The 21932-nt window shown below is 44.3% G+C and overlaps 1 protein-coding gene across 1 annotated transcript in view; it reads left to right on the forward strand.

The window, feature by feature from the left end:
• Nucleotides 1–21932, forward strand: part of LOC311235472 (serine/threonine-protein kinase BRSK2-like) — a gene marked incomplete at both ends in the record, with an annotated part of 47977 nt that overhangs the window by 17997 nt on the left and 8048 nt on the right. Inside the window, 5 exon segments of the mRNA XM_084322935.1 lie at nucleotides 3653–3750; nucleotides 4261–4414; nucleotides 11364–11424; nucleotides 14805–15531; nucleotides 19538–19586. Coding sequence (XP_084179061.1) covers nucleotides 3653–3750; nucleotides 4261–4414; nucleotides 11364–11424; nucleotides 14805–15531; nucleotides 19538–19586 — 1089 coding nt within the window.

A 21932-nucleotide genomic window follows, 5' to 3' on the forward strand; every position in this document is an offset into this window, starting at 1 on the left:
ATATCGATACAGTATAGTATCGCAATACTTTTCGTGGCGATACTGTATCGATACAAGGACGCCAATTATCGATATTTTATTATGCAAAAAATTCTTTATTATTATTTATTTTTTGTATTTTTTATTTTATTTTATTTTATTTTTTTGTATAAGGAAGTTGTATTGTTCATTTCAATACCTGTAATAGTACAGTAGTAGTCCACACACACACACGCACGCACACGTGTGCATTCAGTTAAGTTGGAATATGGTCATCATCGGTTAACCGTCTGTAGTGTGATAGTAAAGGGTTAACCTTCTGTAGTGTGATAGTAAAGGGTTAACCTTCTGTAGTGTGATAGTAAAGGGGTTAACCTTCTGTAGTGTGATAGTAAAGGGTTAACCTTCTGTAGTGTGATAGTAAAGGGTTAACCTTCTGTGGTGTGATAGTAAAGGGTTAACCTTCTGCATTGTCGCAGTGAAAGGGTTAACCGTCTGTGGTGTGATAGTAAAGGGTTAACCTTCTGTATTGTCGCAGTGAAAGGGTTAACCGACTGTAGTGTGATAGTAAAGGGTTAACCTTCTGTAGTGTGGTAGTGAAAGGGTTAACAGTCTGTAGTGTGATAGTAAAGGTTAACCTTCTGTATTGTCGCAGTTAAACGGTTAACCGTCTGTAGTGTGATAGTAAAGAGTTAACCTTCTGTAGTGTGATAGTAAAGGGTTAACCTTCTGTTGTGTGATAGTAAAGGGTTAACCTTCTGTTGTGTGGTAGTGAAAGGGTTAACCTTCTGTGGTGTGATAGTAAAGGGTTAACCTTCTGTAGTGTGATAGTAAAGGGTAGTGTGGTAGTGAAGGGGTTAACCTTCTGTAGTGTCGCAGTGAAAGGGTTAACCATTTGGTAGTGTGGCAGTGAAAGGGTTAAAAGCTCTATTCCCGCTGTCTACCTTTCTTTTGTTTGAGCACGCCATGACTTTTCTATAACTTACTTCTCCGAACCGTCTCTCTGGTCTTTCTCTAGCTTCTGTTCTCTTTCTCGTCTTTCCCCTGTGTGTGTGTGTATCTCTCATCTCGCGTATCAGAAGGCATAGATTCCATTGGCTGAGTAGCGTCACGTGATATGCTAATCACCGGACACTGCTAAACCAGTGCCGGCTAGAGACGCTCAAAATGTGATAATTCTCAATAATTTATCGGTTATAGGTCTGGGTCCAGGGCCCTCATTCATCAATGTGTGCGTAGAACATGTTCTATTTCCACACGTAAGCACGGAATGTAGAACTAGTGTACGCACAGGGAAGTCGGGATTCATCACACGTGCGTACGCAGGCTCTACGCACACCTGTCATGATGAATCCCACCTTGGCTCTGCGCCGAGGCTCGTGCACACTTTCACGTATTTGCATACCAGAAACGCCCCGATTAACCATATACGGTAATGGAATACACCCATGAAATGTGGAAAAATGGACTAAGCCGAGGGAAGCGTGTCATGAGACAGGCTGACAGACGTGTACACTTACGGTGATGTCGGATATGATATCTATTAACCATTGCTGCCTGGGCAGCGCAAACACTAATAATACCGCGCTGGAATATGACTGCCTTTTCCCGTGTTGTTTGATTAATACCCAGGGATTAAAGTTCTCCTCAATTTTATTCCAAATCGCGATGGATCTCCCGTCAATTTTCTACCTGCTGCATATGATTTCTAGAGGCATACTACAATCTATTTTGATGTCAGTATTGGGTAGCCTATATAAACAATAATAGAGAGCATATACAAGAACAATGAATCTCACTGCATGTATGATGTAGCCTGCCTTTCAATACATGAACTTGAATTCCATCATGTTTGTGTGCAGGACTCACAAGGCTGTTGTCACAATGGGTGGTACGGTACAGTAATTTACAGTCCACACAATATCACGATCCATGCATAGCCTATGTTCTATTAGGACATGATCTGTGACGACAAATGTTCTAGAATGTTTGAAGATATCATACTCTGACAGCATGCCTATGATCAACAGAAACGCGAACTTGAATCCCATCATATACTGTACATAGTCTGTCCACTATCTGGTGTCATTGCAATGCGTTTTCTATTCTTTCTTATACAGTAAAAAGGGGGAAGAACACTATATTCATATGACTTGTATTCTGCTTACAGCTTCGAAATTCCACTTGTTTCGTTTAACGTAAAGCCTTTTAAATATAATCAAAACGTTCCCGTGTTTCTGCGGTCTGCGCAAAATAATAACGAGTTGAGCTTATGATTTATGATGAATTGAAAATGGGGGACCCTGATGTAAACAAGACGAAAGTTGGTCTGCATCCCCAATTAACAATTGTATGTACTGAGCTGTACTGTACTGTACCCATTCTGCAATCTGTTAATACACTTTCAATCAATCAATCAATCAAGCTACGCGGAGCGCAGTCAGTCAGTAGCCTACACCCCGTATATTCCGATAACGCTATATAAACCATGCTGCATTCATTCTGAGAGAAAGATCTATTATTCCAAATGCTATTTATAGGGTTTTGACCATAATTACACTACTGTTGCTATTTTACAATGAACTATAATGAACTACGGTTCGTACAGAACATGCCAGTGTTATTATGCACAGAAGCTCATTTCCTTGTTGTAATAATATATTCTACCACTGAGCGCCAGGTACGCCTGGTCTGACCTGTGCGTAGATGTAAGCCACGGAGTCAAGTTCAAATCGAAATTGATGAATCCCACTCTTTGCTTAGAAATGATCGTATGCACAGGGTAAGCACAGATCTGTGCGTAGAACACGTTGATGAATGAGGGCCCAGGTCTGGACCGCGGTCCGCCTGTTAGTGAACCCTGCTCTAAGCTGTAACTCAGGACTATATCAACATCTTCCTCCTTCCTTCCTTCCTTCCTTCCTTTACTTCCTTCCTTCCTTCCTTCCTTCCTTCCTTCCTTCCTTCCTTCCTTCCTTCCTTCCTTCCTTCCTTCCTTCCTTCCTTCCTTCCTTCCTTCCTTCCTTCCTTCCTTCCTTCCTTCCTTCCTTCCTTCCTTTACTTCCCTCCCTCCTTCCTTCCTTTACTTCCTTCCTTCTTCCTTCCTTCCTTCCTTCCTTCCCTTCCTTCCTTCCTTCCTTCCTTCCTTCCTTCCTTCCTTCCTTCCTTCCTTCCTTCTTCCTTCCTTCCTTCCTTCTCTTCCTCCTTTCTTCCTTCCCTCCTTACTTCCTTCCTTTCCCTCCTTACTTCCTTCCCCTCCTTCCCCACTTCCTTCCTTCCATCCTTCCTTCCTTCCTTCCTTCCTTCCTTCCTTCCTTCCTCCTTCCTTCCTTCCTTCCTTCCTTCCTTCCTTCCTTCCTTCCTTCCTTCCCTCCTTCCTTTCTTCCCCTCCTTCCCCACTTCCTTCCTTCCTTCCCCTCCTTCCCCACTTCCTTCCTTCCTTCCTTCTTTCCCTCTTTCCTTCCCTCCTTCCTTCCTTCCTTCCTTCCTTCCTTTCTTCCTTCCCTCCTTCCTTCCTTCCTTCCTTCCTTCCTTCTTCCTTCCTTCCTTCCTTCCTTCCTTCCTTCCTTCCTTCCTTCCTTCCTTCCTTCCTTCCTTCCTTCCTTCCTTCCTTCCTTCCTTTTTTCCTTCCTTCCTTCCTCCTTCCTTCCTTCCCTCCTTCCCTCCCCCTCAGGGACAACCAGGAGAAGATGATCTACTACTTGCTGTTGGACAGGAAGGAGCGGTATCCCAGCTATGAGGACGAGGACCTGCCTCCGCGCAACGACGTAGGTCAGTCACTAGGTGTCAGGAGGGAGCCAGTGGAACAAGCTCCCCCTCTCTGTCTTTCTGTCTGTCTGTCTGTCTGTCTGTCTCTCTCTCTCTCTCTCTCTCTCTCTCTCTCTCTCTCTCTCTCGCTCTCTCGCTCTCTCCCCCCCCTCTCTCTCTCTCCCACCCCCCTCTGGTCTCTCTCCCCCCCCTCTCTCTGTCTCTCTCTGTCTCCCCCCCCCTCTGTCTCTCTCTGTGTCTCTCTCTCTCCCCCCCCCCCTCTCTCTCTCTTTCTCCCACCCCCCCCTCTGTCTCTCTCTGTGTGTCTCTCTCTCCCCCCCCCCCTCTCTCTCTCGCTCCCCCCCCCCTCTGTCTCTCTCTGTGTGTCTCTCTGTCTCTGACTGATTGGACACCTTGACCAGGACTTACCTGAGCCAGTGGAAGATGTTTTTTATCTCCATCATATTTATCCCAAAACCAACAGTCTGAGTCTCTGAACATTGCTGGTGTCCCCCCCACCCCGCCCCCCAACAGCTGACCCCCCTCGTAAGCGGGTGGACTCCCCCATGCTGACGCGGCACGGCCGCTGTCGCCCCGAGAGGAAGAGTCTAGAGGTGCTGAGCGTCACGGAACAGGGGTCTCCCACCCCGACACGCAGGGCCCTGGACACAGCCACGCACAGCCAGAGGTAGGACACACACACACACACACACACGCGCTCGCACGCACGCACACACACACACACACACACACACACACACACACACACACACACACACACACACACACACACACACACACACACACACACACACACACACACACACACACACACACACACACACACACATACCACACACACAACACACACCAGTGGCGGACTGGCCATCGGGACGTTCGGGACGAATCCCGATGGGCCGGAACCAAAGTGGGCTGGTCCAAAAAAAAATAAAAAATATATATATATATATATATAATTTTTTTTTTTTTTTTTTTTTTGGGGGGCAGTGTGTGGGCCACTAATGTGGGCCGGTGTGTGGGCCACTAATGTGGGCCGGTGTGTGGGCCAGTGTGTGGGCCAGTGTGTGGGCCACTAATGTGGGCCAGTGTGTGGGCCAGTGTGTGGGCCAGTGTGTGGGCCAGTATGTGGGCCGGTGTGTGGGCCAGTATGTGGGCCAGTGTGTGGGCCAGTGTGTGGGCCACTAATGTGGGCCAGTGTGTGGGCCGGTGTGTGAGTCGGTGTGTGGGCCACTAATGTGGGCCAGTGTGTGGGCCAGTGTGTGGGCCAGTGTGTGGGCCAGTATGTGGGCCGGTGTGTGGGCCGGTGTGTGGGCCAGTATGTGGGCCAGTGTGTGGGCCGGTGTGTGGGCCAGTGTGTGAGTCGGTGTGTGGGCCACTAATGTGGGCCAGTGTGTGGGCCGGTGTGTGGGCCAGTATGTGGGCCGGTGTGTGGGCCGGTGTGTGGGCCAGTATGTGGGCCATTGTGTGGGCCGGCAATAAAACAATAAACAAGTTGCATAAACTAAATCGGATTAAAAATGATCACAGTTCTGGTTTGCCTTAAGATGCAGTTTAAGATGGGTCTTGAACATGGAGTATGTAGGGCACTCTCTAATCACAACTGGTAGGCTATTCCAGTAGTTACCACCTTTAACAGAGAACACAGTTTTTGCAAAGGTAGTATACCGAAAAGGCACCTTACAGTCCCCTCTACTGATGGCCCTGGTGGTAATGCCAGTGTCTGCTTTCTGTTGGATGAACTCATTCAATGGGGGAGGGGCAAGTCCATGCAGAACCTTGTTGCATGTTATGTTTTTCTAAAACATTACAGTGATGAAATGAAATTGGTTTCCTATCAAATACTTTTATGGCTTTTTTGTAGAGTAATTCTATTGGTGTAAGAGTAGTGACATATGAAAGAGACCAGTTGATAAAACAGTACTCGATGTGTGATAAAATCATTGAATGCAGAAACATCCTTGCAGCATTAACTGGCAGGCAGGGCCTGATCTGCCTGAAGTTTTCGATGTTAAACTTGACTGTTTGTCACTTTCTTCACATGACTTTTTGAAGGTCAATGTAGAGTCCAATGTGACCCCAAGATACTTGAATTAATGGGATCATCCTTATGTTCCCCGGGTCCTATGTTCCCCGGGTCCTATGTTCCCCGCTTGATTGATTAATAGATTGACATTTTTATTAATTTCTATTATTTTATTAATTATGAATGTCCGCCTTGTTTCGAACTGGTTAAGCTTAGGCCCTCTTTCGAACTGGTTACGGTTAGAGTTTGGAATCAGGGCTGGTGGTCTAAAAATTTCAATCAATCAAAGCGGGGAACATAGAACCCGGGGAACATAGGACCCGGGGAACATAGACATGCTCCCGAATTAATGTACAATGTCCAGCTCCGCCTCTCCCAGAAACACATTAGAGTGACTTTGGTGAAAGCTACTGGTGACTTTGTGAACATCATAGACACTGTTTTCTTGGTGTTAAGTGAAAGACATGCTTTTGTTTTTGTCTTGAATGAGACATGAGACATCAGTGAATGAGATTCACGTTTCCTCCCAACCGCGAGTAGGCCTAGAAGCGCAGAAATGGAGAACAAAAAAAAAAAAAAAAATGGAGCTGAAAAAGCTAGAATAAAAAAACAAAAATTGCTAATAAAAGACGCAGAACAATGTTCTAAAATTACAGACATGTTTAGTAGAGGAAGGGCTCTCGTTAGAGTAGCTGCTGCTGCTAATAATGATGAAGTTCAAGTGGAAGGAACCAACAGTAACATGACAGGTGCGTGCAGTAGCCTAGTGCATATTCTACTGTTGGTGTCTGCCGGTTCATGAGGGCTAGCTAGCCTATACTAGCTCTTGCAGTGATTTCAGTCATTCTATTACAAGACAATGTGCTTTCCGTATTCCTGATTCCTTACAGCACGTGGACATAAATAGTCGTGACTCGTGAAGTTTTTTCTCTGACTAAAAGTTTAGTTAGCAATGTTAGGACTAGTGCCCACCACAGCATCAGAAGCTAAAGTGCTAACCTAGAGAGCCAATCAGAACCTAGGACGGGCTGCAAATTAATCGGCTACTAATATTATAATAGTAAATACTAAAATAAAATACTATTATGTTCCCTTCCAAATTTTCATGTTGATATAATATTGGTAATCTAATTGATTGAATTGATTAGTTGCCATTTGACATGCTTAAATAAGATGTACCTTAGAATTCCCAACTGTTAGCCATGTTCTCGATATGATTAGTCTCATCTACATGTTTGTAAATAACCACAGCTAACTAGCTTAAGCTAACAACTCGGTCAACTACTACCCCGTAGTTAAACAAATGTGATTGCATATAACAGCTAACTGCTACAGCTAAGTTGGTAGTTAGCCTATTCCATTAATGTTGAATGTATATTTTTCAAATTGTGTATTATAATGTGTATATTTTAGTGATGTCCGATATTATCGGCCTACCGATATTGGCATTAAAATGTGATATCGGAAATTATCGGTATCTGTTTTCAAAAAAATAAAAATTAAATATTTTTATTTTTTATATTTATTTAACCTTTATTTACCCAGGCAAGCAAGTAAGAACAAATTCTGATTTTATTTATTGTCAAAAGTATGCATAATGTTGTGTTAATTCCACAACAAGAGATATGTAATGTTAATTACCTGAAATTATTCGTTTTTTGGGGGGGAAACCCTGCATATATTGGTATCGGTTGATATCGGTATCGGAAATGTAAGTGTTGGACTATATCGGATATCGGTAAAAAAGCCAATATCGAACATCCCTAGTATATTTGTATCTTCTTCCTTACTGCCCCCACTACTGGGTCCATCACTACTAGCACAGATTTCAACTTTATTTTCAATTCTAGTGAAGATAACATGTTTTTCTCTATTGGATGAAATGGTGCAGCGATAAAAACATTGTATTCAAACATTTTATTCAATAAAGCCTCAACAAAGAGTTGGAACAGCATACAGAATATAGATGTGATGTCAGTCTGAATCAGAGCATTCTCTGCCTCATTGAATTCTGAATAATCAGATTCCAATGAACCCTCAAATTCTGAAAATGGGAGTAGTCACCACTCACCAACTTCCCCATCTTCTCTAGTCACCCCCACACCTTCTATTTGACCCATGACTTCTCAGCAGAGCCCAGACAAAACTTCCCTTTTCCTAGCAACTCTGCTAATACTGAGTCACTATTGAGAGAGAGAGAGAGAGAGAGAGAGAGAGAGAGAGAGAGAGAGAGAGAGAGAGAGAGAGAGAGAGAGAGAGAGAGAGAGAGAGAGAGAGAGAGAGAGAGACTGTGAGAGACTGTGAGAGACTGTGACTCTTGGAGGAAGTGGGGGGTCTTTCGATGTTGATTAAACGGCAAGCAACTAATGTCATGAGTGCCAAATTAAAGGACAATAAATCCAATCTAACTGAAATTGTGTAGCACAGACCTTTCTATGGATCAAAACCTCAATATTATTATGGTGTAGTTAATACTTCATGTATCCTTAATCCCTAGGCTAATGAGGCACTAAGATGTTACTAAAAAGTAAAAAGCCAAAGTAACGGTATATGTATGTGTGTGTGTGTGTGTGTGTGTGTGTGTGTGTGCACTGTGCACGAGTGCACATCTAGGGGCGGGGTGTAGATTTGGTCTCCCTGATGTTGACTCCTTAGCCACAGCCTTGGGTTGTTTAATACTGGACAAGTGTTTCATAACGGCCGTTGTGTGGGCCGGTTTCGGGGCCGGTGCGTGGGCCGGTGTGTGGGCTGGTGCGTCTGAATGTCCCGGGCTGAATTTGTGTCCCAGTCCGCCACTGACACACACACACACATACCACACACACACACACACACCCACACACCTACCTACACACATACCACATACACACACAACACACACACACACACACACAGCCACAACACTGGTAAACAAACTACCCTCCCACTCAGGGAATTATGGGGTAGAACACATAGTAGCATACTACAAAAACCTAGGGGTCCGCAAAGACGACTTCAAACTGGAAATGGTAACAACAGATGAGGTACTCAAAAAACTGAGCGCCCTCCAACCTAACAAGGCCACTGGCCATGACAACATCCCCTCCAAATTCCTCAGAGACTCAGCAGCCACCATCACCCCAGTCATCACACACATAATAAACCTCTCCATAAGACAGGGACACGTCCCCAAGGACTTCAAAATTGCGAGAGTGACCCCTCTGCACAAAAAGGGCAGCAAATTAGACCCGGGCAACTACCGCCCTGTTTCTATTCTTACCTCCATCTCGAAAGTCATGGAAAAAATATTCTACGAACAGGTCGAAAAGTACCTAGCGGAAAAAAATCTAATCTACGAATTCCAATCTGGCTTCAGAACATCCCACTCCACTGACACATGCCTTCTCCATTTGAACGACCACATCAAACAAGAGGTGGACGTGGGCAAATACTGCGGCATGGTCATGCTGGACCTACAAAAGGCCTTCGACACTGTCAATCACTCCATTCTGATTGACAAGCTAAAAGCAATTGGTTTTGATAGTCTATTAGTGAGCTGGATGCAATCCTACCTTGAGGGGAGAGAACAGATGGTGGAGGTAAACGGTACCCTAAACCCCCCCCCCTCCCTCACAGTGAGCTGTGGTGTTCCACAAGGAAGCATACTAGGACCGCTACTGTTCCTAATTTATGCAAATGACATGTCGTCAGCTTGTGACTGCAACTTGTTCCTGTTCACGGACGACTCAGCCCTGCTGGTCTCTGACAAGAACAAGTTACAGGTTGAAAAAACCCTCAGCTCAGAACTCGGCAGAATCTGCACCTGGCTCGCTGATAACAAACTATCATTACACCTGGGTAAAACAGAGTCCATTCTCTTTGGATCAAATAACAAACTCAGAAAGACAGACGGCTTCTCAGTTACAGTGGGTGACAATATTGTCACAAGGAAAGACGAAATTACATACCTAGGTTCCATCCTAGAGGCAAATATTTCCTGTGACAAAATGGCATCAAATGTAATAAAAAAAGTCAACCAACGAACTAGATTCTTGTACCGGATCTCCTCTCTGGTAAACAAGAATACCCTGAAGACTCTGGCAGGAGCACTCATTCAAGGGTACTACGACTATGCTTGCACCTCATGGTACCAAAGTACCTCAAAGGCGCTAAAAACAAGATTACAAACATCACAAAACAAACTGGTCAGACTACTAATTGACCTTACTCCTAGAACCCACCTCACCCCTGCCCACTTTGACTACCTAGGATGGCTTAAAGTAGAGGACAGAGTACAGCAACTTGCAATAGGTCTGGTCTACAAGATACACTACACGACTAAGATACCCATGTACATGTCAAAATACTTCCCAAAGGTCAGTGAATACCATGACCATAACACCAGAGGGAGCTCCACAAATCATGTTAAACCCAGATTCGGCTCAAACAAGGGACTAAACATGTTTTGCAATTATGCCACATCAATGTGGAACGCCCTACCTACAGCTGTAAAGGAATGTGAATCACTACCTACTTTCAAAACCACTCTCAAAGAACACCTACGGGAGACTGTAATTCGAAACTGGCCCCTGTAAATGTCCTAACCCAACCCCTTGGAACCAAGTATGGTTTCGTCGATATTCCAATGTACAGTTTTGCTTGTACAGTTGTACAGTCCCCCCCCCCCACCCCACCTACCCAACCTCCTCCAATGTACAGTTTCTACGTCAAATGTATATACTCTCTTTTTTAAACTCTTCTTGTATCACAAACAGTACTGTATTTGCAAATCTGGTATGTCATAAATGTATAGATGTAGCAGTACTGTCTATCTGTATGTCGTGTATGTCATATATGTTATGATGAATTGAAAATGGGGGACCCTGATGTAAACAAGACGAAAGTCTTTCTCTGGTCTGCATCCCCTTAACAATTGTGTGTATTGAGCTGTACTGTACTGTACCCATTCTGCAATCTGTTAATAAAGTTTTCAATCAATCAATCAATCACACACACACACACACACACGAACACACACAGAACACACACACACACACACGAACACACACAGAACACACACACACACGAACACACACAGAACACACACACACACACACACACACGAACACACACACACACACACACGAACACACACAGAACACACACACACACACACACGAACACACACACACACACACGAACACACACAGAACACACACACACATGAAGACACACAGAACACACACACACACACACTCGGTTTCGTGCCTAAAACTACACAGCTGCTTTCAAACGTGTCCTGTGATGTAAGACTTTGTTTGACCCGATTCCTTTCACTGTACTGAATGATAACGATCTAACAGTATCACTCGCTATTTATTATTCCACATCATTCCATCCCGGGACGTGTTTGTGGTCAACACGATGCAGTACAATCAAATGCCACATTCAGCTGCACCTTGATTTTGACAGTCATTTTGTTAAAACATCATCACTGAACGGTGGATATCTTTAGGCATGTACTCGCATCCAGTTTCTGCTCCAATGACTTTCGTGTCTGTTTTGATGACCTTTTTGACCTCTGGTGACCCCCCCCCCCCCCCTCCCCTCCTAGGTCTCGCTCAGTCAGTGGGGCTTCGACAGGCCTCTCCTCCAGCCCCCTCAGCAGTCCCAGGGTAAGAGCCTGTTGGCCAACGCTTATCATGACTCTGTGAGAACATACTGTAAACCACTAACCCAGGGTAAGAGCCTGTTGGCCAACGCTTATCATGACTCTGTGAGAACATACTGTAAACCACTAACCCAGGGTAAGAGCCTGTTGGCCAACATTTATCATGACTCTGTGAGAACATACTGTAAACCACTAACCCAGGGTAAGAGCCTGTTGGCCAACGCTTATCATGACTCTGTGAGAACATACTGTAAACCACTAACCCAGGGTAAGAGCCTGTTGGCCAACATTTATCCTGAACATACTGTAAACCACTAACCCAGGGTAAGAGCCTGTTGGCCAACGCTTATCATGACTCTGTGAGAACATACTGTAAACCACTAACCCAGGGTAAGAGCCTGTTGGCCAACGCTTATCATGATTCTGTGAGCAAATACTGTAAACCACTAACCCAGGGTAAGAGCCTCTTGGCCAACGCTTATCATGACTCTGTGAGAACATACTGTAAACCACTAACCCAGGGTAAGAGCCTGTTGGCCAACATTTATCCTGAACATACTGTAAACCACTAACCCAGGGTAAGAGCCTGTTGGCCAATGCTTATCATGACTCTGTGAGAACATACTGTAAACCACTAACCCAGGGTAAGAGCCTGTTGGCCAACGCTTATCATGATTCTGTGAGCAAATACTGTAAACCACTAACCCAGGGTAAGAGCCTGTTGGCCAACGCTTATCATGACTCTGTGAGAACATACTGTAAACCACTAACCCAGGGTAAGAGCCTGTTGGCCAACGCTTATCATGACTCTGTGAGAACATACTGTAAACCACTAGCCCAGGGTAAGAGCCTGTTGGCCAACATTTATCCTGAACATACTGTAAACCACTAACCAACTGTCCTGACCGCCTCTGTGACCAACATGATGTACAGTGTTTGGATCAGCATCATTTACCATTTAATCGCCACTGAAGAACCATAGAACTCCATCTTAACGTTTCAGAATAACAATGTTTTCAAACGTTTATTATCTAAAAATGGTATGTTAGTGTCGCGTCCATTCACTGTTAAAGACGGTACGTTAGTGTTGCCTTCATTCACCGTTAAAGACGGTAGAGGTGTGCGTTATACCCCATTCTCACACCTGAGTGATTTGGATTTGGACTTTACAGCTGCAAATACGCAGGCTGTCCCAAACATTTTAAAAACAGTGTCATATGGTTCTTCAGTGCAAGGGTTCGATTAATATATTAATAAGAATGACCTTACTGTTGTAATAATGTTCTACTTATAAAGCTGCAATAATTCCCTCAGAAACCAATTATTGCAGCTTTTAAATTGTTGCTGGTTTGTTGTAACTCGAATAAAAACATTTGCCACCGCGCACCTCACATAACCCTGCTTTAAGATGCCCATCTATCAAGCCCTCTTCAGTCATGCGACTCATAACACTCGACCTGTCTCACCCATCTGGAAAACAACCTGTCTCACCCATCTGGACGTTTCTTTGGCTTCTCCATGTTTTCTCCTTCTTCACCTGGTTCTCTTTTCTTTCCACCGGCACTGAACCAGATCACCGGCACTGAACCCTTCAGTTCCTATTACAGATCAGAAGATACTTAAAGGAAGACGGCAACATTTTGGGAAATTAGCTTACCGTCATCTCCAGAGAGAGACACGGAGATAGATACCACTTTCCTCTCTGTGCGTTCAGTAGAAAGCTATCTGGCCGCACGTTAGCCTAGCTTAGCACAATGAATGGAAGTGGACAGTGCCGGTTAGCCTAGGCATTGTCCAACTAACACCTCTCCCGAAGGCTAAGAGGCACTGTCCGCTTCCATTAATTATGCTAAGCTAGGCTAACGTGCAGCCAGATAGCTTTCTACTGAACGCACAGAGAGGAAGCTGGTATCTATCTTCTTGTCTCTCGCTGGAGAAGACGGTAAGCAAATTTCCCAAAATGTTGGCGTGTTCCTTTAAGATGAACATGTGACTGAAGCAACCAGTCACCCTAATACAGATCAGAAGATACTTAACTTCCCTCCCCTGACAGTCATAGAAGTTTCAAGTTTATTTTTATTTGTCACATATAAGGTACATGTGTACATTACAGTGAAATGCTTGGTTCTGTATGAGCCTCCTGAGATTGTGCTTCATGCAGTAAAAAGAATAAAGACCAAACAGTATACAAATATACAATATACAAACTAAAGTACAGCCTAAGTACAATGATAGTACAATGAAGTAGTATATGTTTCACAATTCACTAGTTCCACTGTTGCGTTATCTACAGCATTGTATACTTTAACAGAACAGCCGAGCTGTGTGTAGGATCAGTTCGCTAGTGAAGGTGAAAGAAATATTTCCCTCTCACTGTATTTGGGGTTATTTCTAAGACAGACTTGTCCCGGGCTGTTCCCACTTTGATTTGATTTGATCTTTATTTATCTCGAACAACCATAAACACACAAACTTGAAATAACAAAAAAAATAAAAAAATAAAAAATAAAAAATACAAATACAATTAAATATATCTTCCTAGACATGGAAGAAATTGTCAACATAGCTCAAGACAAGTGGTTTTGTCCGAGAAGGGACAGAAAGAAGCAAAGCTTATCTGGTCCTGCCTCTTCCTTACAATATCATATTAATATGTAATAAGTTATCTATCAATATAAAAAATTTAAAAACCTATCCACTACAGCAAAAGATAAATAAATAATTACAAAAATACTAATTCACGTTATTCTCAAGCTCCTCTAACTTATACTTGTCCAAGAATTCCTGTTTATATCTGCATTTAAACATTTCAATAGTACTTGTTTTTATTGCTACATCAAGGCCATTCCAAATGGATACCCCACAAACTGAGAGGCACTTGCTTTTGAGAGTTGTACGGACAATAGGTTGTTTTAAATTCAATTCCCCTCTTAGATTTTATAACCCCCATCTCTGCCCATGACATTTTTGTGTATGTTGCCAGGGACTATAATTTGTGTTACTTTAAACATGAATTGTGCAGTTTTGAATTTAACCAAATCGACCACTGCAGTAGGTAACGCAGAGAGACTAGTAGCATGAGATGGAAGTCATCTAATTGACCTGTCTCAAGCCCCGCCCTCTTTTCTTGAAACTTTGTCCGAGAGAAGCAACAGTGCGTGATTGGAGGATCAAGAAGAGAAGGCGGGGCTTGATACGGGTCCATTGACTCCGGGGTGCATGTTGACACGTTTCATTCTTTTGAAGCACTTTCATCATGAATCATGACACTCATCTCATCCTTCTTTTCCATATTTTCCATCCCTCTCTTTCTTCTGTTCCATCTCCACCCCACCTCCCACTCCACCCCCCACCCCACTCCCCACCCCACTCCCCCCCCCACAGTCCTATCAGAGGCCCGTCTTCACTTTCAGCCAATCAGACGTCACCTCCGCCACCGCCCCCCTCACAAAGGAGCCCAAGGCGGGCAGCTCGAGGGCCCACGACAAGCCCAAAGCCCCCCAGAACCCCAAGACCCAGACCCTGCCCGCCCAGAACCCCAAGACCCAGACCCCGCCCGCCCAGAACGCCAAGACCCAGACCCTGCCCGCCCAGAACCCCAAGAACCAGCCCCCGCTTGCCCAGGGCGCCGTGGAGCGGCCCCACCCGCAGCCCCACCCGTCCCTGCCGCTCCACGGCGCGTCGTCCCGCTCCCCGTCGCCCTCGCCGCTCCTCTCGCCCGTCCCGCGCTTCTTCTTCTTCCCCTCCTCCTCCTCCGTCCTCAGGTCGGTCACTAAGAGCTTCTATCCCAACTCTGCCCACTCTGTGTCGCAGGTCACGCCCCAGGGCTCCCCGCTGCCCACGCCCCTGGGCACGCCCGTGCACCACCCCCACCACCCTTCCTCCTCCACCCCACCCTCCTCCTCCTCCTCCTCGTCCTCGTCGCGGGCGGAGGGCGGCGGCGGTGGGGGGGGCGGCGGCGGCGGCGTGGGCTCGCTCTCCCTGACCCCGCCCTCCAGCCCCGGCAGCGGCGGCATGGCGGCCAGTAGCTCCGCCCACTGGAGGACCCGCCTGAACTCCTTCAAGAACAACCTGCTGGGTTCCCCGCGCTTCCACCGCCGCAAGCTGCAGGGTGAGGGGAGGAGCTTCGCACTCTACTGAGGTTTCACTGGTTACACCAGACACGAGGGGAGGAGCTACTGTACTGAGGTTTCACTGGTCACACCAGACACGAGGGGAGGAGCTACTGTACTGAGGTTTCACTGGTCACACCAGACACGAGGGGAGGAGCTACTGTACTGAGGTTTCACTGGTCACACCAGACACGAGGGGAGGAGCTACTGTACTGAGGTTTCACTGGTCACACCAGACACGAGGGGAGGAGCTACTGTACTGAGGTTTCACTGGTCACACCAGACACGAGGGGAGGAGCTACTGTACTGAGGTTTCACTGGTTACACCAGACACGAGGGGAGGAGCTACTGTACTGAGGTTTCACTGGTTACACCAGACACGAGGGGAGGAGCTACTGTACTGAGGTTTCACTGGTCACACCAGACATGAGGGGAGGAGCTACTGTACTGAGGTTTCACTGGTCACACCAGACACGAGGGGAGGAGCTACTGTACTGAGGTTTCACTGGTCACACCAGACACGAGGGGAGGAGCTACTGTACTGAGGTTTCACTGGTCACACCAGACACGAGGGGAGGAGCTACTGTACTGAGGTTTCACTGGTCACACCAGACACGAGGGGAGGAGCTACTGTACTGAGGTTTCACTGGTCACACCAGACACGAGGGGAGGAGCTACTGTACTGAGGTTTCACTGGTTACACCAGACACGAGGGGAGGAGCTACACACTGTACTGAGGTTTCACTGGTCACACCAGACACGAGGGGAGGAGCTACTGTACTGAGGTTTCACTGGTTACACCAGACACGAGGGGAGGAGCTACTGTACTGAGGTTTCACTGGTCACACCAGACACGAGGGGAGGAGCTACACACTGTACTGAGGTTTCACTGGTTACACCAGACAAGTGTAAACACAACCAGACAGCCTCAAAATACATTAAGAACTATTTAGTTGGATCGAGACGCAGTCTTTTGGAGAATAAAAAGGTTTCTCCACATCCTATGGTTTGGCTTTCAGGGAGATTAGATTATAGTTATAGTCATACAGTCATACAGTCAAACAGTCAAACAGTCAAACAGTCATACAGTCATACAGTCATACAATCAAACAGTCATATGTTTTTTGGGGTTAGTCTTTGTACGGTTTTGACAGTCTGAAATGTTATTTAGGGTTAGGGTTAGTCTTTGTATGGGTTTGTATGGTTTTGGTCAGGGTTAGAAGTCTTCAAATGCATAAGCCTGAACAAGCTGTTGAGAATGATTGTCCTTGGTGATGTCACAAGCAATGAATTAGCATAAATGAATCAATTCGCTGTGCTTTCTGGAGGCAGGAACACTGCCCAGTTTGTAAAGATAGTTTTATTCATGGGTGTAACCAGGCAGAGCAGGAAATAATTCATTACAATGTGTTGTGTTGCTACAACCACTAAGAACACTGTGTTCAATACAAGAGAATAAAGAGGTGCTGGAAAATAAATAATTAAAATAAGACTATTGATAGTCACACAACAGAGATAAAACAGATGGAAGGTTGGATTGTTTTTAAATTAGAACCTAACACCGTTGCTTAATGGACGCTGACGTAACCCCATCCTCTCCAAACCACAATCTGCAGGAGACGTCACATCATCAGCCCTGTCCAACAAACAGATCCTCAGTACAGTTATAACATATAGTACCTAGACCTTATAATGTCCTGTTATAACATATAGTACCCAGCCCTTATCATGTCCTGTTATAACATATAGTACCTAGACCTTATAATGTCCTGTTATAACATATAGTACCCAGACCTTATAATGTTCTGTTATAACATATAGTACCCAGCCCTTATAATGTCCTGTTATAACATATAGTACCCAGCCCTTATAATGTCCTGTTATAACATATAGTACCTAGACCTTATAATGTCCTGTTATAACATATAGTACCCAGCCCTTATAATGTCCTGTTATAACATATAGTACCCAGCCCTTATAATGTCCTGTTATAACATATAGTACCCAGAACTTATAATGTCCTGTTATAACATATAGTACCCAGCACTTATAATGTCCTGTTATAACATATATTATTCAGACCTTATAATGTCCTGTTATAACATATAGTACCCAGACCATATATCATGTCCTGTTATAACATATATTATTCAGACCTTATAATGTCCTGTTATAACATATAGTACCCAGCCCTTATAATGTCCTGTTATAACATATAGTACCCAGCCCTTATAATGTCCTGTTATAACATATAGTACCCAGCCCTTATAATGTCCTGTTATAACATATAGTACCCAGCCCTTATAATGTCCTGTTATAACATATAGTACCTAGACCTTATAATGTCCTGTTATAACATATAGTACCCAGCCCTTATAATGTCCTGTTATAACATATAGTACCCAGCCCTTATAATGTCATGTTATAACATATAGTACCCAGCACTTATAATGTCCTGTTATAACATATATTATTCAGACCTTATAATGTCCTGTTATAACATATATTATTCAGACCTTATAATGTCCTGTTATAACATATATTATTCAGACCTTATAATGTCCTGTTATAACATATATTATTCAGACCTTATAATGTCCTGTTATAACATAATAGTACCTAGACCTTATCATGTCCTGTTATAACGTCCGGTATTCAGACCTTATCATGTCCTGTTATAACATAATAGTACCTAGACTTTATCATGTCCTGTTATAACATATATTATTCAGACCTTATAATGTCCTGTTATAACATATATTACCTAGACCTTATCATGTCCTGTTATAACATATAGTACCTAGACCTTATAATGTCCTGTTATAACATATATTATTCAGACCTTATCATGTCCTGTTATAACATAATAGTACCTAGACTTTATCATGTCCTGTTATAACATATATTATTCAGACCTTATCATGTCCTGTTATAACGTCCGGTATTCAGACCTTATAATGTCCTGTTATAACATATAGTACCTAGACTTTATCATGTCCTGTTATAACATATAGTACCTAGACCTTATCATGTCCTGTTATAACATATATTATTCAGACCTTATAATGTCCTGTTATACCATATATTATTCAGACCTTATAATGTCCTGTTATAACATATAGTACCCAGACCATATATCATGTCCTGTTATAACATATATTATTCAGACCTTATAATGTCCTGTTATAACATATAGTACCTAGACCTTATCATGTCCTGTTATAACATATAGTACCCAGCACTTATAATGTCCTGTTATAACATATATTATTCAGACCTTATCATGTCCTGTTATAACGTCCGGTATTCAGCCCTTATAATGTCCTGTTATAACATATAGTACCCAGCACTTATAATGTCCTGTTATAACATATATTATTCAGACCTTATAATGTCCTGTTATAACATATATTATTCAGACCTTATAATGTCCTGTTATAACATATATTATTCAGACCTTATATCATGTCCTGTTATAACATATAGTACCTAGACCTTATCATGTCCTGTTATAACATATATTATTCAGACCTTATATCATGTCCTGTTATAACATATATTATTCAGACCTTATATCATGTCCTGTTATAACATATATTATTCAGACCTTATATCATGTCCTGTTATAACATATATTATTCAGACCTTATATCATGTCCTGTTATAACATATATTATTCAGACCTTATATCATGTCCTGTTATAACATATATTATTCAGACCTTATATCATGTCCTGTTATAACATATATTATTCAGACCTTATATCATGTCCTGTTATAACATATATTATTCAGACCTTATATCATGTCCTGTTATAACATATATTATTCAGACCTTATATCATGTCCTGTTATAACATATATTATTCAGACCTTATATCATGTCCTGTTATAACATATATTATTCAGACCTTATATCATGTCCTGTTATAACATATATTATTCAGACCTTATATCATGTCCTGTTATAACGTCCCGTATTCAGACCCTTGTTCTCTCTTCTAGTTCCTACATCAGAGGACATGTCCAGTCTAACTCCAGAGTCCAGCCCTGAGTAAGTCACTTATTTACACACAGCTGACTACACTACACACACACACATATACTGTGCGCACGCACACACACACACACACCCTTCATATGACCTTTTGTAAGGAGTCTGCTTCAGTATAACCCCATGTGTCTGTGTTTGTGTGCGCGTGTGCATGTGTGCATGTTGCGTATTGTGTATATTATGTGTTTGTGTTTGCTGAGTTGCCAAGTTACGTTGCTGAGTGACTTGTACCTCAATATACCCTGTGTGTGTGTGTGTGCGTGTGCGTATGCGTGTGCGTGTCTGTGTGTGTGTGTGTGTGTGTGTGAGAGAGAGAGAATTTGTCAAGTATCGGTCATATCGATATCAATATTCATATCGGTGCATCTCTGGTACGTTTTGACTGTGTCTGACTGTGTGTGACTGTGTGTGACTGTGTGTGACTGTGTCTCACTGTGTGTGACTGTGTGTGACTGTGTGTGACTGTCTGACTGTGTCTGACTGTGTGTGACTGTGTCTCACTGTGTGTGACTGTGTCTCACTGTGTGTGACTGTGTGTGACTGTGTGTGACTGTGTGACTGTGTCTGACTGTGTGTGACTGTGTCTGACTGTGTGTGACTGTGTCTCACTGTGTGTGACTGTGTCTCACTGTGTGTGACTGTGTGTGACTGTGTGTGACTGTGTGACTGTGTCTGACTGTGTGTGACTGTGTCTGACTGTGTGTGACTGTGTCTCACTGTGTGTGACTGTGTCTCACTGTGTGTGACTGTGTGTGACTGTGTGACTGTGTCTGACTGTGTGTGACTGTGTCTCACTGTGTGTGACTGTGTGTGACTGTCTGACTGTCTCACTGTGTGTGACTGTGTGTGACTGTGTGACTGTGTCTGACTGTGTCTGACTGTGTGTGACTGTGTCTGACTGTGTCTGACTGTGTGTGACTGTGTGTGACTGTGTCTCACTGTGTGTGACTGTGTCTGACTGTGTCTGACTGTGTGTGACTGTGTCTGACTGTGTGTGACTGTGTCTGACTGTGTGTGACTGTGTGTGACTGTGTGTGACTGTGTCTCACTGTGTGTGACTGTGTCTGACTGTGTCTGACTGTGTGTGACTGTGTCTGACTGTGTGTGACTGTGTCTGACTGTGTCTGACTGTGTGTGACTGTGTGTGACTGTGTCTGACTGTGTGTGACTGTGTGTGACTGTGTCTCACTGTGTGTGACTGTGTGTGACTGTGTGTGACTGTCTGACTGTGTCTGACTGTGTGTGACTGTGTCTGACTGTGTGTGACTGTGTCTGACTGTGTCTGACTGTGTGTGACTGTGTCTGACTGTGTGTGACTGTGTCTGACTGTGTGTGACTGTGTCTGACTGTGTGTGACTGTGTGTGACTGTGTCTCACTGTGTGTGACTGTGTGTGACTGTGTGTGACTGTCTGACTGTGTCTGACTGTGTGTGACTGTGTCTGACTGTGTCTGACTGTGTGACGACTGTGTCTGACTGTGTGTGACTGTGTCTGACTGTGTGTGACTGTGTGTGACTGTGTGTGACTGTGTGACTGTGTCTGACTGTGTGTGACTGTGTCTGACTGTGTGTGACTGTGTCTCACTGTCTGTGACTGTGTCTGACTGTGTGTGACTGTGTGACTGTGTCTGACTGTGTGTGACTGTGTCTGACTGTGTGTGACTGTGTCTCACTGTGTGTGACTGTGTCTCACTGTGTGTGACTGTGTGTGACTGTGTGACTGTGTCTGACTGTGTGTGACTGTGTCTCACTGTGTGTGACTGTGTGTGACTGTCTGACTGTGTCTCACTGTGTGTGACTGTGTGTGACTGTGTGACTGTGTCTGACTGTGTCTGACTGTGTGTGACTGTGTGTGACTGTGTGTGACTGTGTCTGACTGTGTCTGACTGTGTCTGACTGTGTGTGACTGTGTCTCACTGTGTGTGACTGTGTCTGACTGTGTCTGACTGTGTGTGACTGTGTCTGACTGTGTGTGACTGTGTCTGACTGTGTGTGACTGTGTGTGACTGTGTGTGACTGTGTCTCACTGTGTGTGACTGTGTCTGACTGTGTCTGACTGTGTGTGACTGTGTCTGACTGTGTGTGACTGTGTGTGACTGTGTCTGACTGTGTCTGACTGTGTCTGACTGTGTGTGACTGTGTGTGACTGTGTGTGACTGTGTCTGACTGTGTCTGACTGTGTCTGACTGTGTCTGACTGTCTGTGACTGTGTGACTGTTTGCTCTCATGCTGTCTGTCCCCGTCTCTCATGCTGTCTGTCCCGGCGTGTCCCCGTCCCTCATGCTGTCTGTCCTGGCGTGTCCCCGTCTCTCATGCTGTCTGTCCTGGCGTGTCCCCGTCTCTCATG

This window comes from Notolepis coatsorum (assembly GCF_963971535.1).
Source record: "Notolepis coatsorum genome assembly, chromosome: 10".
NCBI lineage: Eukaryota > Metazoa > Chordata > Actinopteri > Aulopiformes > Paralepididae > Notolepis > Notolepis coatsorum.